A 16,190-nucleotide genomic window follows, 5' to 3' on the forward strand; every position below is an offset into this window, starting at 1 on the left:
TGGAGAAAACTAGACAGGATTTTATTTTTAAAATCTGTTCTTCAAGATGGAATCAAACTTTTTTTTGATGCTTCCTCTTCATTCCAACCCCCTCACTCTAAGAAAGTTCAAAATTTGACTGATTGCTTGCGAAACTTCACAGTGTTGGTCTTGAATTGTCACCTGTTCATTAATAATTCAGCTGCCTTGAATTTATTTTAATGATTTTCCATGTGTACTTACCCCTTTCCCTGTCTGCTTTGTTAATTCAGCTGCAAGCCACTTCCTGTGCAGTGCAGTGATTAAGGCAGGTACAGCTACTGCGTGGAGATATGCCAGGAGGAACTGTTGGCTGTTTGCCTGAATGTTGTTAAGTAAACATTTTATGGTGATCAAGATGTTAGTTAGTGGAACCTGGGAATGTCTGGGGTGTTGCCAAGCCATTGCCATATTTTAAATGTCAGCTTATGCCCCAAAAATAAACCTGGGAAAATATTCCACAGTTTATGGTGAGCAGAGCCCTATTTGATCATTCAACAGGATTTAGGAACACAGTAACAAAAGTAGGCCATTCAGACCCTCCAGCCTGTTCCGCCATTCAATTAGATCATGGCTGATCTGTACCTCAACTTCATTTGCCTGCCTTTGTTCCATATCCCTTGATACCCTTACTCAACAAAAGTCTAGCCATCTCAGTCTTGAAATCTCCAAGAGACCCAGCATCCACTGCCTTTTGGGGAAAGAGAGTTCCAGATTTCCATTACCCTTTGTGTGAAAAAGTGCACCCTGATTTCACTCCTGAATGGCCTGGCTCTAATTTTAAGAATATGCCTTCCTGTTCTAGGTTTCCCACCAGAGGAAATAGATGCTCTTTATTTACCCTATCGAATCCTTATATCATTTTAAACACCGCAATTAGATCACCCTCAATCTTCTACACTCAAGGGAAGACAAGCAAAGTTTATGCAACCCGTCCTCATAATTTAACCTTTTAAGCCCCGGTATCATTCTGGTGAGTCTGTGCTGCAGCCCCTCCAAGGCCAATATACCCTTCCTGAGGTGTGGTGCCCAGAACTCAACGCAGTACTCCAGGTGGGGTCTGACCAAGATTCCGCACAAATGAATCATAACTTCCTTCCCTTTGTATTCCAACCCCCTTGAGACATTCTACACAATTTAACTGAAAGAGAAAGAATGCAGTATAATTGGAGTGCTCCAATCACTACAGAACAGGAATCAACAAAGCAAACAGAATGTTGAACCATATAGTGAAAACAGTACAGTTCAAGTTGGAGGAAATCATGCTTTGATCAGTTCACTCTTCAAGCACTGTGCCTAGTTCTGGTTAGCTAGATACAAGGGGAACATTCAAGCCCCGAAGGCAATACAGAAAGGAGACATGAGATTGAAAGCACTGAGTTATGAGTAAAGAATGGAGAAACTTGGGCTTTTCAGCCTTGAAACGAAGCTACAGGTATATAAGATTGTAAATGATAGAGAAAAGGTAAATCCAAGACACTATTTCAAATTGAATAATAGGACAAGACAAGTAAAAGGCAAATTTAGGACGGTCAGGAATTTCTTCTTTACACATGGAATGGAGTTCTGGGCATGACAGAAGTGTGAAAAACAGTTGAATGATGTGATGGAGGAGGTCTATGGGGTCTTTCTGGATATATGGGTTGCTAATATGGGCCAAACAGCCTTCGTCTTCCATAACTTACCTTGTGATAGATATAGGTTAAGGAAGCAGGGAGGTCCGTTGATGTCGTAACTGTTTTTTGTCCAAAGTACTACTACGGTTTTGGGGTGGAGTGGTTTATAGTTGTGACTGCTACAGGTGATCCCAGGGCAAATTTATTTTTGTGTTTTTGTATGTTATCTAAATTGGTCTCTGATTTACATAATGATTCAATTTTATAAGTCATTGAATAAAGTGCTTTCCGCTGTTTATGTTATGCTGGTTTTTGTCCTGGAAGCTAACCGCAAAACATGTATTTGTTAAGAGCAATCCATTTAAGAAAGGAAAGAACTGAGTTGCCTCAGTTGCGTGATAAAAAAGATTCTCTTGATGTACAGAAGGTGATGGTTAACAGCCCTTCCCAGGATCATCTATCCTGAAGGTGTTCACACTGCTGAGGCAGAGAGAAACTTGAAGAACATGTGGTTTGTGAATTCATGGAACGGAATATCTTTGTTCAGGCGATGGCAAGCATGCAGGGGAGCAAGAACATAAACCGCAGAACTGAAAAGGACATCTGCTATAAAACTGAAACATCTTCAAATGGTTGGGGCTTGGAGGAGATCATGTTAAGAGGTCACCCTCTGCAGCTCCTACTTGTATGCTGGAAAGAACCAACTCCAGGGTGTTGTGACTATAGCTCCCACTTTAAAAACTGCAGTTTGAGAACAAACTCTGCAAGATGAAATCAAACTTTACTTAGTGCTATTAGGACAAAGTTCACAGTAGCACGAGTAGACACCATTTCCTAGGATAAAATCTACTACTTGTTTTGAAGGTTGTTAAAGTTGATGAGTTGAGTTATCATGTAACAGCATTAAATTTAAATGGGATTTTGAGCACTGTCCACGTTAAATATTGCCACAATTTCAATGCACTGCAAGCGGTTTCTCATTATTTCCAACAAACCATTTCTTCCATTAGGCCACTTAAAGCAGTGCTCCTTGCTGTGGCACATTCCCTCCCTCATTAAGGAAAATAATACAATTTAAAGGCCCCCATCAGTTCAAACAATTGCTTCTTTTATCATTTTCTGTGCAGCACAATCTATAGTTTTAAAGGATTTGGGTCCAATGGTACCCAATATAAACAACTTCTGTAAGGACATGCCTAGCTTGTACAGAACTAGTGTTGTACACCATGTTGACCAGAGTAAACTTCTTCATCGTGTGAGCTTATTAAAACAATTCACCCCTGCCTTCCTGAGGTGGGTCCACTTAAAGTGACTATAGAGTTGTTGGGATCCATAAGAATGACAAGACTTGCTTCCTCAAATATAGATTATAATCAATAACTGTATAATCAGCAAGCAGCCTCAGGGATGACTGCTGTGCACTAAATGGAGGCTGCAGTTCCTTCTTTTCGATGGACAGTGTATTAGCAGTTTTTTTTTCTGGCAGGGATGAGTTTTTATTATTTCCTTCCCTTGGACCTTCTAATTCACTTGGGCCAAAATGTACAATTAATCTCATTAAAAGTCCAGTTCCAAACAGCACAGTACAAAGTACACCTAACCCTCAATTAGTTTGAATCCCAGGACTCCCCGTTATACTTGGGATTGCACAAGACTGACTTTCAGCAGCTGTTGGACAGAACACGCTTCAGTTGCGACATTATACACTAGTGGGGAGCCAGAATATGCATCAACGCTGATGATGGAGCTTTGAACACCGTGCTCTCTTGCCTGGAGGATTGCATGCGGTAAATAGTTCCTGTGGGGAATACTGGGGCTGGGGTAAAGGTGGCAGAGTAACTAAATTTAACATCAATGCAAATTAGAAGGGCATTAGTGTCACTGCAGGCTTTTGAAGTACTCTGAGGTCTGTTGCTGTGTTGGCATCTGTGGCGGTGTGAACTTTAACCACATGGATTCAATAAAACGGTAGAGATCGTGGAATTGTCAGTGATTGAAAACATGTTATACATCACCGGTGGCAGAATTATTTGACAAAAAGGGAAGTAAAAGGATAAAAAGATAACAGATATAAAGGCAAGACTTAACGTTTCATCCCTTTTGCAGACAGCATCTTCAAAGGTAACAAAAAAATGAAGATAAGCTGTTGGAACAGTAGCAAATTTAGGGCTAGTAAAACAGCAACAGGTGTATAGATTATCAAGTAACTAAAATTCTAACGCTGTTGTCTAGACAAATCCAATTACAGCCAGCCAGATAATAACTAGTCCTTCTTTGAAGTTAACAACTACACTCAACTTCAAATGCTTCTTGAAATTCATATTCTACAGGATAAACGAATTTTACTTCAACTTATGACCTACCCCAATGACATGGGCTGCAATAGATGACCAGCTCACAGCCTTATTGTTTCAATCGCATCTATGCTAAGCAAGTCACGTCTGACGGCGGCGGCCAATTTTGTCAATGCAGACTTTGCCACGCTTGCAAGGGACGGAATCAACAACAGACTTGCAATTTTCATTTCAAACAAAGCCCCAATAATGGCGTATCATGTCCCATGAATGAATGGGGTGATCAATGTGGCCGTAGGACTGTCCTATTCTCTCAAAACAGCGAGAGATTTCTCGTTTCCAAAATCATCTACTGATGACTGAAGCCGCTACAGCGAATTCCTCTCATCTAATGCAGCTCTACTCCAGGGCAAGCTGGGTGACAAAAGTGTCCCGACATAATCACTGGCAGCTCTGACATCTCCAATGTTTGTTACTGGGTGGTATTGCCTCCGTGTACCTGGAATCAATACTCCACACGTTAGTCATTGGACCTTCACAACAGGAAAGGAACAAGTCATTTTCCTTGATCTCCATTCTTGATCGGTTGAACGGAGTTCAAGAAACAACAAATTTCCCTTCCCACGTTTCCAAATAAAGGTGTCATCCGCCTAAAGTAGCTCGAGGTGAGGGTGTGTTGAGATCACATTGCATTGATCGTGTCATTGTGCTTTACTTTGTTTGTAAAAAAGTGAAGTGTTTTATACGAACGTCTACAAGGATAACACTGCCATATTATAAAAATACCACTAACCCACAGCAAACCTAACTGGAATCACTGCAGGCAGTGTAAATAATGTAACACGTGGTAAATCTCCACCTCCCCGCAATGAATGGATGCAGAGTTAGGGAAACATTTTCTTGTGAACTATAAAGTGAAATCTCAATTATTACACTGAGCTAGGACTTCATTAATGTACAGAGCATGGAAAACACATTGAAACAATTCAAAACCAATCGCTGCATTACTGATCAATACATGATAAATACTCCGGGTGCAGTGCAGAAGACTAGTGAGATGCTGCAGAACAGCCTTTAACAGCAGCAGCTTGTAAAGCATCCAGAGGGCCAGGCTACAGAGATAGCAATAGAATACTTCCATGACAGGAGGAACTTTTAAGTATTCCCTTGGCTTTCTCTCTCTCACATCATTTATTGGAAGCTAGTTTTCAACAGCATTAAATGTAAGAAACAAATGTGAACCATGTCTTACCAGTGCCTGTACCAGTGGGGTCACCTCCTTGAATCTGGAAGAAAGAAAGAAACCCTTCATAATAGGAGCAACAACTTGCATTTCTATAGTGCTCCTCACATACTGAAAGATTTCTCATAGCATTCTACAAAAGAGAGGGAAATCTGAGGACTCTTACATTGTGGAAGTAAACAGTAGTCACTGAACAGTATGGAAAAATGGAAACCAGTGAGCTGGGGAGGGGCGTGAAGGTACAGTCAAAATGAAGGGTATAGGGGAGGTTTTTGAAAACAGGGATAGAACTGACAAGGTTGAGGATCTAGGGATGGTTGTTCCCAAAGACAAGAGCAGAATGACAAAGGATGGCCCCTAGCAATGAAACCGGGAACAAGAAGCAACGAAGTGTGAGAGGAACAGAAAGCACATCAGACAAGATATCTCTCGGTTAAGATGGAGCGAGACGATGAGGACATCTGAAATCAAGTATGAAAATCTTGTCAGTTCGCTGGGATATGGGGAACCAGTGGTGCTTATTGAGGATCGGGTGACGGGAATGTGGCACTTTGTGGGGGTAAGGACATTCCCATGGCATTACAGATGAGTTGTAATTTGTTAGGAAATTTGTTTTTCAGTACAAACAGATAATGGGATAATGCAGCTGCAATTGTGGATTGTTGGCTCAAATAGCCAACCATTTTCACCGGGTAGTCATTTATTCAATTTGTGGAATCATAGAATTTTACAGAACAGAAGATAGCTAATCAGCCCCGTGCTCCTGTGCTGACTCTCTGAAAGAGGTATCCCAATCCACTGCCCTCTCTCTATATCTTTTTATTTTTCTTCCCCCCCCAAATATTTATCCACTTCCTTTTTAAAAGCTACTAGTTGATCTCCTGTGATGTTGCACACAAAGAGTCAAGAGCACATTTATAATGGAAGCTGTCTCTGTAAACTTGTCACAGTATAATTATACCCTCATGCCAGTGGTGGTGCGATAGGGTCTCCACTAGGGAAGAGTATAATTGCAGTGTGAAAAGTTTCCATAGTTTCCATTAGAAATGTGGACAGAGGAATTTATAATGGGAACGGCAGACAGGAAATGCACACAGATGTATATTACTAGTTGATCTCCTGTGGTGTTGCACAAGGAGAGTTAAGGTCAGGCAAAGCGAGGTTAGAGGCTGAGGGATATTTGGATCAAGATGCACAGATACAATTCAATCCTCATTTTAAATCTGTCCTTATTTTTACATATTTACATCGTAAATTCCTATGTCCACATTTATAATGGAAACTGCCTATGTTAACTTGTCACGCTGTAATTACTCCAGCCAATAGTGGTTCATAACTAAAGGCTGCTATCCGTGGTATCTGAGTAAATCTCTTCTGTACCCTTTCTATAACCTTGAAATCCATCCTAAAATAGGGCATTCAAAACTGGAACACAATGATACAACCTAACCGATGATTTGTATAGGTTTAGCATTACCTCTTTGCTTTCGTACTTGATGTATTTATAGAACCTAGGATGCCATGTGCTCTTTTTTTTCCAGTTTGTTCAACTTGTTGTCCTATTTTAAAGATTTGTGTATGTGAACCCCTAAGTGTCTCTGCTGCTCTACTCTTTTTGCTATATATTTCTTCTCATTATTCTTTCTCATAAAATGTATCACCTCATAATTTTTCCACATTAAATTTCATCTTATACCTATCTGCTTAATCTACGAACCTATTTATGTCCTCCTGAAGTCACATAGTTTTCTACACAGTTAACCATGCTCCCTATTTTTGTGTTGTCTGGAAATTTTGATCTGGTGCCTCTACAAAATAAGACCAGATATTTTATGTATATTATTATTTATGTCTATTGAAAAAATTATTTATATATATTGAGAAGAGTCTGAGAATTTTAAAAAATTGGGAGGGCAGGTAATAACTGTGCTCTCAATAAGTTGCAGGATATGGGCAGTGGGAATGGAACACTTTTCAACCTAATGTCAGCATCAAGAACTCTAAAAGTTATGTCACAGGCAGAAGGTCATCATAAATGGGAGTAGATCTGCCTGGGGCCAGGTCACGAGTGGAATCCTGTGGGGATCTGTTCTAAGACTGTTGCTGTATGTCATCTTTGTTAATGAAACCATTCACAGATGTGCACACGAGTTGGGAATTTAGATCAAATAAATAGGTTACAGGCTAATTTGCATAAGGTAGTGGTTGGTGGATGTTCCTAAATGCGGATAAGTGCAGTTTGGGTCTGAGGAGCTCCAGGCACATCCATATAATGCAAGGGTAGCTGCTAACTGTTACAGAGCTGAAGAGGGACCTGGGGGTCACCACTGATATATCATTGAAGGTTCACAAGCCACATGATAAAGCCATTGAGAAGGTAAAGGTTTTGGGTTGCATGCGAGGACAGTCCAATACAAAACTAAAAATACTACATATGGGATGAATAAGCCCTTGGTAGTGCTGCATTTGGAATACGATGTCTAATTTTCATTCCCTCATATGGTGAGGGATGTTGGGGATCTCAAGAAAGTACAGAAGAGTGTGATCAAATTGAAACCCAGTCTTAGGACTCTTAGCTATCAGGATAAGTTAAATGAGTTGAGGTAATTTTCATTAGAGAAACATACGCTTAGAGAAGATATGAATAAGGCTATCAAAATTATGGAAGGATTAAATTCTGTCCAATTGGATAGGTTATTTTAATTGGATTGGGATGGGAGAACTAGGGGGCATGAATATAAAATCCTTAGGCGAAGAGTTACGTTAGATATCAGGAAGTATTTCTCTTCACAGAAAGTCCCCGCCCTCTGAAAAAGACTACCAAAATATGTGGTGAGTACGGGCTCCTCGCGGTCCTTCAAAATGGAGCTGAGAAAGAAGAACATTTCAAATTTTAGTGGAAGTCACATACTGGGATTTTTTCGCTATTTAACTTAGGGGGACCTTTTCATAATTTACATTGCAATGTTACTATCAAGTTAAATTTAGTTCACAAGGGATTAAATCCACCGAGCAGCCACATACTGGGGGATGTGAATTAGATCTAAGTTAACCAGCTAATGAAGTGATGCTTTCCTCATTCCACTTCAACTTGAGAAAAGAGAAATTGTTTAGACACTCCTATAAACATCCACACATTATTTTGGGATGGGCCCATTTAGTCTAGCCAACAGGGGATGGTTGCAGGGAAATCTAATCAGGAGGAGGGGAGGTAGTAGTGGGATAACTGGCAGCTACTGGTCAAACCTTGGGCACAGAGAGCTGGGAGAGTGTCAGATATCAAGCACTTGGCATACTGTCGAGCTAGGAAACAAAGGACACAGAAACACACAGTCTTGGAAGGGTTGATAAGGCAGCTAGACCTAGAGAGGAAGTTCTCTCATTTAAGAAGCTCATCTATTTATATTTGACCTATCATCACTAATGTGGTGATCAATCTGCCTTTTGGAAGACTGCAGAAGCACACATGGTGGCACATAGAAGATTACAATATCCAGTTCTTACAACAAGAGATTTCACTATTACAGCCCCCGGGTCATTTAACTAGATATTGGGCAGTAGGGGTAAACTTCTGATCATAAGGGATGCAGGGTCCATTTACAAGAGAGACTGGTGACACTGGTCCCAACAGAATATCTGGTACAGACTTGATATTTGTAACAGAGGATAAGTTGTGGGGTGGCTGGCATGAAAGAGATTCATGAGGTTACTGCAGTCTCCTGGAGCTTGCTTGATTGCCTTAAAAGATTGGACAGGAATATCCCAGATTTTTTCCTTTTCGGCCTCAGGATTTTTTTGCCCCTCCCAGGAGGAGGTGGATTGATGGTGTGCACCATGTCAAGATGGGAGCAGGTTTTGATGGGCTAGATGGGACAGTTAATCTTTTCGTACATTCGTAACTGTAGTAGGGGTTAAAAGCAGAGTGAAGTTCCCTCTGCAGCATTTCATTAATCACTTCCAAAGCAAGCAGAGCATTACTTAGATGCAAATTCTACTCAACCACAGCAATGTATCTTAACCCTAACCAGTACAGCTCTCTGACTGCGTCAGTGTGACATTCCGTATTGTGTAAATGGAATTACCGTAAACTCCTTCAACACAATTGATAGTTTTCAATTTATATTTAATAGCAGGTGAAATTGATACACTAGTGATAATCAAACAATTGTTTACATTTTTAATAAAATACAACCTGAAGTGCAGTTTCATAATTATGAACGCACTTTAATTACATACTAGTTTACGTCTTGTGGTGGGGCCTTGCTACTTGGCTGTGCTGAAAGGGAGGAGAGATTCAGACTGAGGGAGCACAGAGGCTGAGAGGGCCAGAAAGACCAGGCAGTCTAAGCTGCAAAGGACAAACAAAATAGCTGAAAATGTTAAAAACTGAACACTAACAATAAATGAAGTAAATAATTAAAATATATGGAAGTTGGATTAAAAAGGGAAATGCGGGCGGAGAGAAAAAAAAATGATTGCCTTGTGTGGTCCAGTGAAATTGATTGTTGAGGTGTGATTGGTCCATGCAAACCATGTGATCATGTAGCCCCCACAGACCAATCAGCAACACTGGAATGACCATAATCTACAATATCATTCTTACAGAGAAACAATTGTGAACCTTTTAATTTTGACAGGCAATGTTTAGAATAACATTCTTTTGTAACATACAAAATACTGTTTTTGTATTAATGAAGTTTATTTTTAAAACAATAATCATTTTTTAAAATCACATAATTAAGAAGTTGCCAAAACAAACATATGGACAGACATCTTTAATATACTGAATTGTTTTGCAAAATTGGTAAAGTGGGAATGGAACATTTTTCTACTTTGTAAAAAACTTGTTGGAATGTGGGTGGTGCTGGCAAGGCCACGTTTAAAGATTTCACTCCCAGCAACATCATCTGGTGCTTCCAACTCAAGTAAAACATAGGCTAGATGCAGATAAAGCTCCAACTGCTCTGCACCAGCATACCTAGACTCCAAATGCACTGGTGTGAATTTTACGATTTCCAGTGCCAGGTATCCTAATGGTCTCTGAACAAGATTGCAAAATTAAGAGTAGTGTGGTCCACTAAGCAATGAACTGAGTTCCCTTAGGGTAGGGCACTTACAGCTGCCAGAGGAAAAAAAAGAGACTTTCAACCAGTCAAGCTGGGCTGCATTCAAAATCAAACCACCAAGGTAAAAGGTCAGTGCGCTGATTCACTGAGCAACCGGGCTAGATAGCATTAACACTAAAGTAGTATCCGGTCAGCTTGCTATTTCATAAAAGTTTCTCTTTTGTACTTAATTATTCCAAACACTTATAAAACAGAAGACAGATGTTACTATGTTCTGTGCTTTATTAGTTTTTAAGATCTTCAAACAAAAGACTGACCAAACTCCTCAAACGTTTGAGGTATATTTGCAGAGTTGCACTGCTTTGTTACACCAATCCTGTGAATTAGTATACTGCACACAATCTCACACACTATCCCTACATTGCAGGGAGCCCTATCTCACTGGGAGAATGCCAGCCAACAGCATTTCACTATCATGAGGGAACTGTAAGCAGCAAATTAGTAAATAGGAAGGAATTGCAGAGATGGGAAAGTTTGGGAGCAGTTAAGTTTAAAGAAGCATAAAGGTGGTCCAAGATGAAACAAAGCAAGCTTTTTAAAATCACTGGCCTGTGTTGTGTGCCACTATGTCAAAATAGGAGACACCGAGGCTAGCATGTAAAAGGTTCTCCCTGCAGAAACTCGTGGTGTGAATTTTAATTAAAGCTTTGAATTAAAATCTGTACATTTTTTTTACACAGGACTATAGAATAATTAGTAAATAAATTTGGTATTTAAAAATTGTACCTAAAACCCATCCAAGTTTAAAAATTCATTCGGGTAAATTTACCACTTTTGAGCTAGGGAAATAAATTTATTGTTTTAATAGTATTTAGAAGAGTCGACAGAATAGTATTGTTTGTACTTTTGCAAAAAAAAAATATGACCACTTGAATGGACCCTAATGTAAGATGGGCATTACAGTAAGTTGTGAGAGTTGAACACTGGTGTGAGCATTACTCATGAAATGCTTTCAGCAAACCGGATTTAAAAAAAGAACTGTCTGCCAAATTCTAAAAGACGGTCTGTCTTCTTCTCTCATTAACTTCAATGAAACCTACAATATAAAGATTGGTTTAAACTCTTTGGTACTGGGTTCATGAAAACCATTTAAATATGTTTTTTTAAAATTGGGGCATTGATCACTGTTCTTGCAATACAGTCAGTAACATTGTACAGGAGGCATTTCAAACACATCTCACACTAAGCAGGTTACAAGTCAATAACAGCAGTAGACCTACCATGAAATTCCGGATAGATCTGTGAAAGATTGTTCCATCATAATATCCCTTTTTGCACAGTTTGATGAAATTTTCACATGCCTTTGGAGTCTATAAAATTCGAACAGAGGAAAGAAACAACTTTATTTTCTCATATGTATTCAGAAACCCTGCAATCAGTCTTACCAGTATCCAGCATCCGCAGTATTTTGCTTTTGTTACCAGTATTTAGGATGTGTGGAAGTTTGACTAGACCAGGAGTATAACTGTAGATCCTTTTAAGCCAAATGGCCTTGGTGCAGGAGGTGCTGAACTGTAGAAATCACTTCCTGTTATGAAGTAACCTTGTTTAGTGCAAGGTACTATCAATACAAAACAAAGTTATCACCATATTTGCTGGGATCAAATATTTGTATTTTGTAATTGCAGTTATCAGAAATCCAGACTGTACTTCTAAGTTATAGTATCAGAGTATGTTACAGCACAGGAGGCCATTCAGCCCATCGTGCTGGTGCCGGCTCTTTGAAAGAGCTGTCCAATTAGTCCCACTCCCCTGCTCTTTCCACATAGCTCCATAATTTTTTTCCCTTCAAGTGTTTAGCCAATTCCCTTTTGAAAGTTATTATTGAATCTGCTTCCACCACCCTGTCAGGCAGTGTATTCAAGACAGCAACAACTCTGCGTAAAAACATATTTCCTCATGTCGCCTCTGGTTCTTTTGCCAATCACCTTAAATCTGTGTCCTCTGGTTACAGACCCTTCTGCCACTGGAAACAGTGTTTCCTTATTTACTCTATCAAAACCCTTTACAAATTTGAACACCTCTATCAAATCTCCCCTTAACCGTCTCTGCTCTAAGGAGAACAACCTCAGCTTTTCCAGTCTCTCCACATAACTGAAGTCCCTCATCCCTGGTACCATTCTAGTAAATCTCTTCTGCAACCTCTCTACGGCCTTCACATCCTTCCTAAAGCCCAGAATTGAACACAATACTCTAGCTGAGGCCCAACTTGTGTTTTATAAAGGTTTAGGATAATTTCCTTGCTCTTGTACCCTACACTTCTATTAATAAAGCTAAGGATCCCATTTTTTTTTTAATAGCCTTCTCAACCTGTCCTGTCACCTTCAAAGATTTGTGTACATTAAACCCCGATCTCTCTGTTCCTTTAAAATTGTATCATTTGGTTTATATTGCCTTTCCTCATTCTTCCTACCAAAATGCATCACTTCACACTTCTCTGGGTTAATTTTCATCTGCCATGTGTTTGTCCATTTCACCAGTCTGTCTATGTCCTCTGAAGTCTGTTACTATCCTCAACATTATTTACTACATTTACGAGTTTTGTGTCATCTGCAAACTTTGAAATTATTCCCTGTATATCCAAGTCCAGGTCATGAATATATATCAAACAGAGCAATAGTCCGAAAACTGACTCCTGAGGAACACAACATTTCCTATATTGCTATTGTTCCCACTTTAGCTTTAAAAAAAAAGCTTAAAATAGCACCAATGCATAAGTCTTGGAGTAGGCTGGAGTTCGAGTTCCCAACATTAACCTTCTGCACCTGAAGATGTTCAGGTAGTCAGCGTAATGGGAATAAACTTAAGTAAATAAGGGATTATCCACTCCAACAGTATTTTAAACATCTAACGGTGAGTTACCCCATGACATTCATATGCTCTCATGTCAAAACAAGCAGACTGCTGCTCTACAAGTTGGTACCATGCACTTGTTCCTCATGGTCAGCCTCTGGTCTGTCTTCTTAGCTAAGTAACAATGTATGGAGGAAGGGAGGTGAAAAACACATTAAGACAGCATCGAAAAAGATAACAATTGATATTGTCCCTGAGGTAGAACATGGCCCTGGAATGATTTTAGCCGGTGTGACTGAAGCAGTGCAGAGTAGGTTCTGGCTATCACAGGATAGCTCACTAATACACTGTTAGCAACATTTGTTAGAAGTCAATACAAGATTACAATGTATTGATTGACAATTTGCTCTGTTGCATTTTTACCAGAAATAAAAATTCTTCATTTGATGCAAACAGTTAACCAAAGACAAAAATAAGATTTTAGAAGTATCCATATTTTTGAGAAGTTAGAAACACGGGGGCAGGAGTAGGCCATTTAGCCCCTCGAGCTTGTTCCTCCAATCAATTAGATCATGGCTGATCTGTATCTTAACTCCATCTACCCGCATCTTGATCACCCCCGAACGGCCTAGCTCTCATTTTAAGGTTATGCCCCCTTATTGAATTCATCCGAACCACCTACTTTGTAGGATGCATTCAAGCTCCTCACTCGTTGCCAATGTCACAGTAAAAGAGGAGTAATAGTAATACAGAAATTGGATAGAATAAAAATAGATGAAGAGGAGGTACTTAAAAGATTGGCAGTGCTCAAAGTAGAAAAGTCACATGGTCCGGATGGGACATATCCTAGGTTACTGAGGGAAATAAGGGTGGAGATAGCGGAAGCACTGGCCACAATCTTCTAATCCTCCTTAGATATGGGAGTTGTGCCAGAGGACTGGAGTATTGCAAATGTTACACACTTGTTCAAAAAAGGGGAGAGGGATAAACCTGGCAACTACAGGCCAGTCAGCCTAATGTCGGTGGTGGGGAAATCTTTGAGAGACAATAATCCAAAACAAAATTTGCCACTTGGAAAAATATGGGTTAATAAATGATAGCCAGCATGGATTTGTTGAAGGCAAATCGTGTTTGACCAACTTGATTGAGTTCTTAATGATGAAGTAACAGAAAGGGTTGATGAGGGTAGTGCGGTTAATGTTGTGCATTTGGACTTTCAAAAGGCGGTTTGATAAAATCACATAATAGACTTGATGCCAAAATTGAAGCCCATGGGATTAATGGGGCAGTGGCAGTGAGGATACAAAATTGGCTAAGAGACAAAAAGCAGAGAATAGTGGTGAACGGTTATTTTTCAGACTGGAGGGAATTATACAGTGGTTGGTATTAGAACCACTACTCTTTTTGATATATATTAATGACCTGGTCTTGGGTATACAGGGCATAATTTCAAAGTCTGCAGATGACACGAAACTCGGAAACGTAGTGAACAGTGAGGAGGGATAGTAACAGACTTCAGGAGGACATAGACTGGTGAAATGGGCAGACACTTGACAGATGCAATTTAACGCAGCGAAGTGTGAGGTGATGCATTTTGGTAGGAAGAATGAGGAGAGGCAATACAAACTAAATGATTAAAATTTTAAAGGAGGTGCAGGAACAGAGAAATCTGGGGGTGTACGTACTCAAATCTTTGAAGGTGACAGGACAAGTTGAGAAGGCTGTATCCTTAGCTTTATAAACAGAGACAGAGTGTACGCTAAACTGGTGTGCCTCCAGCTGGAGTATTGTGTCCAATTCTGGCCACCACACTTTTGGAAGGATGTCAAGGTCTTAGGGAGGGTGTAGAGGAGATTTATTAGAATGGTACCAGGGATGAGGGACTTCAGTTATGTGGGGAGAGACTGGAGAAGCTGGGGTTGTTCTCCTTAGAGCAGAGATGGTTAAAGGGAGATTTGATAAGAGGTGTTCAAAATCATGAATGGTTTTGATAGTGTAAATAAGGAGAAACTGTTTCCACTGGCAGAAGGGTAAGTAACCAGAGGACACACATATAAGGTAATTGGCAAAAGAGGGAGAATTTTTTAATGCTGCAAGTAGTTACGATTTGGAACGCGCTGCCTTAAAGGGTGGTGGAAGTAGACAAATAATAACTTTCAAAAGGGAATGAGATAAATACTTGAAGGGGAAAAACTGGCAGGGCTATGGTGAAAGAGGAGGGGAATGGGACTAATTGGATAGCTCTTTCAAAGAGCCGGCACAGGTATGATGGGCCGAATGGCCTCCTTCTGTGCTGTGTCATTCTATGATCTATAACAAAGTGGCCAAAAGTTCATTAGGAAGAGTTGACATTGCACCTATTGCCAAAGAAAGAACAAAAGCAAAATACTGCGGATACTGGAAATCTGAAATAAAGGCAGAAAATACTGGGAATACTCAGAAGGTGAGGCAGCATCCGTGGACCGTGAAAAAGAGTTAACGTTTCAGGTCAACGATCTTTGATAAGAACTGGAAGAAGTTAGAGATTTAACAATTTATAAGCAAGTGTAGAGTCAGGGTAAAAAGGGGGGGCAGGGGAGGAAAGAACAAAAGGAAGGTCTCGAGGAACAGCATCTCACCTTTCGATTAGGCACTTTACAACCTTCCGGCCTCGAAAATGATTTCAACAACTTCAGATTATACTGATGATAACTCTGTTTCTTTCTCCACAGATGCTGCCTGACTTGCTGAGCTTCTCCAGTATTTTCTGTTTTTATTTCAGATAATAACCACTGCTCCCGTTTTCTCGGACAGCAGGCGCTGGTAATGGTTCTGCGGCTGCCATTTACACCTCCTCTGGACCCATCTTTTGTTTCTTTATTGTCCCATTACCACCCACTTTTGCCTTGCACCATCATCCTTTTTGTCACTTAATCATTCCTGCCTTAAGTACGTATCTTAACCAAAAAAGGTTTAGTTGAAACTGAAGCTGTTCTAATAGACCTTTCCTTTTGTCCTTTTGTTCTTTCCTCCCTCCCCCCCACCCCACCCCACAACCTTTTTTCCCTAGCTCGGTTACTTCTTCCAGTTCTGATGAAAGGTCGTCGACCTGAAACGGGGA

The 16,190-nt window shown here is 40.1% G+C and overlaps 1 protein-coding gene across 1 annotated transcript in view; it reads right to left on the minus strand.

The window, feature by feature from the left end:
- The window catches only part of ppil2 (peptidylprolyl isomerase (cyclophilin)-like 2), a 296,148-nt gene that overhangs the window by 101,629 nt on the left and 178,329 nt on the right, over positions 1 to 16,190 (minus strand). Inside the window, exons 13-14 of the mRNA XM_068005535.1 lie at positions 11,518 to 11,607; positions 5,181 to 5,214 (exon numbers count right to left, since the gene is read on the minus strand). Of these exons, the coding sequence (XP_067861636.1) occupies positions 5,181 to 5,214; positions 11,518 to 11,607 (124 nt within the window). The remainder of the gene's footprint in view (positions 1 to 5,180; positions 5,215 to 11,517; positions 11,608 to 16,190) is intronic.

The sequence above is a fragment of the Heptranchias perlo genome, chromosome 25 (genome assembly GCF_035084215.1).
Source record: "Heptranchias perlo isolate sHepPer1 chromosome 25, sHepPer1.hap1, whole genome shotgun sequence".
NCBI classification, from domain to species: domain Eukaryota; kingdom Metazoa; phylum Chordata; class Chondrichthyes; order Hexanchiformes; family Hexanchidae; genus Heptranchias; species Heptranchias perlo.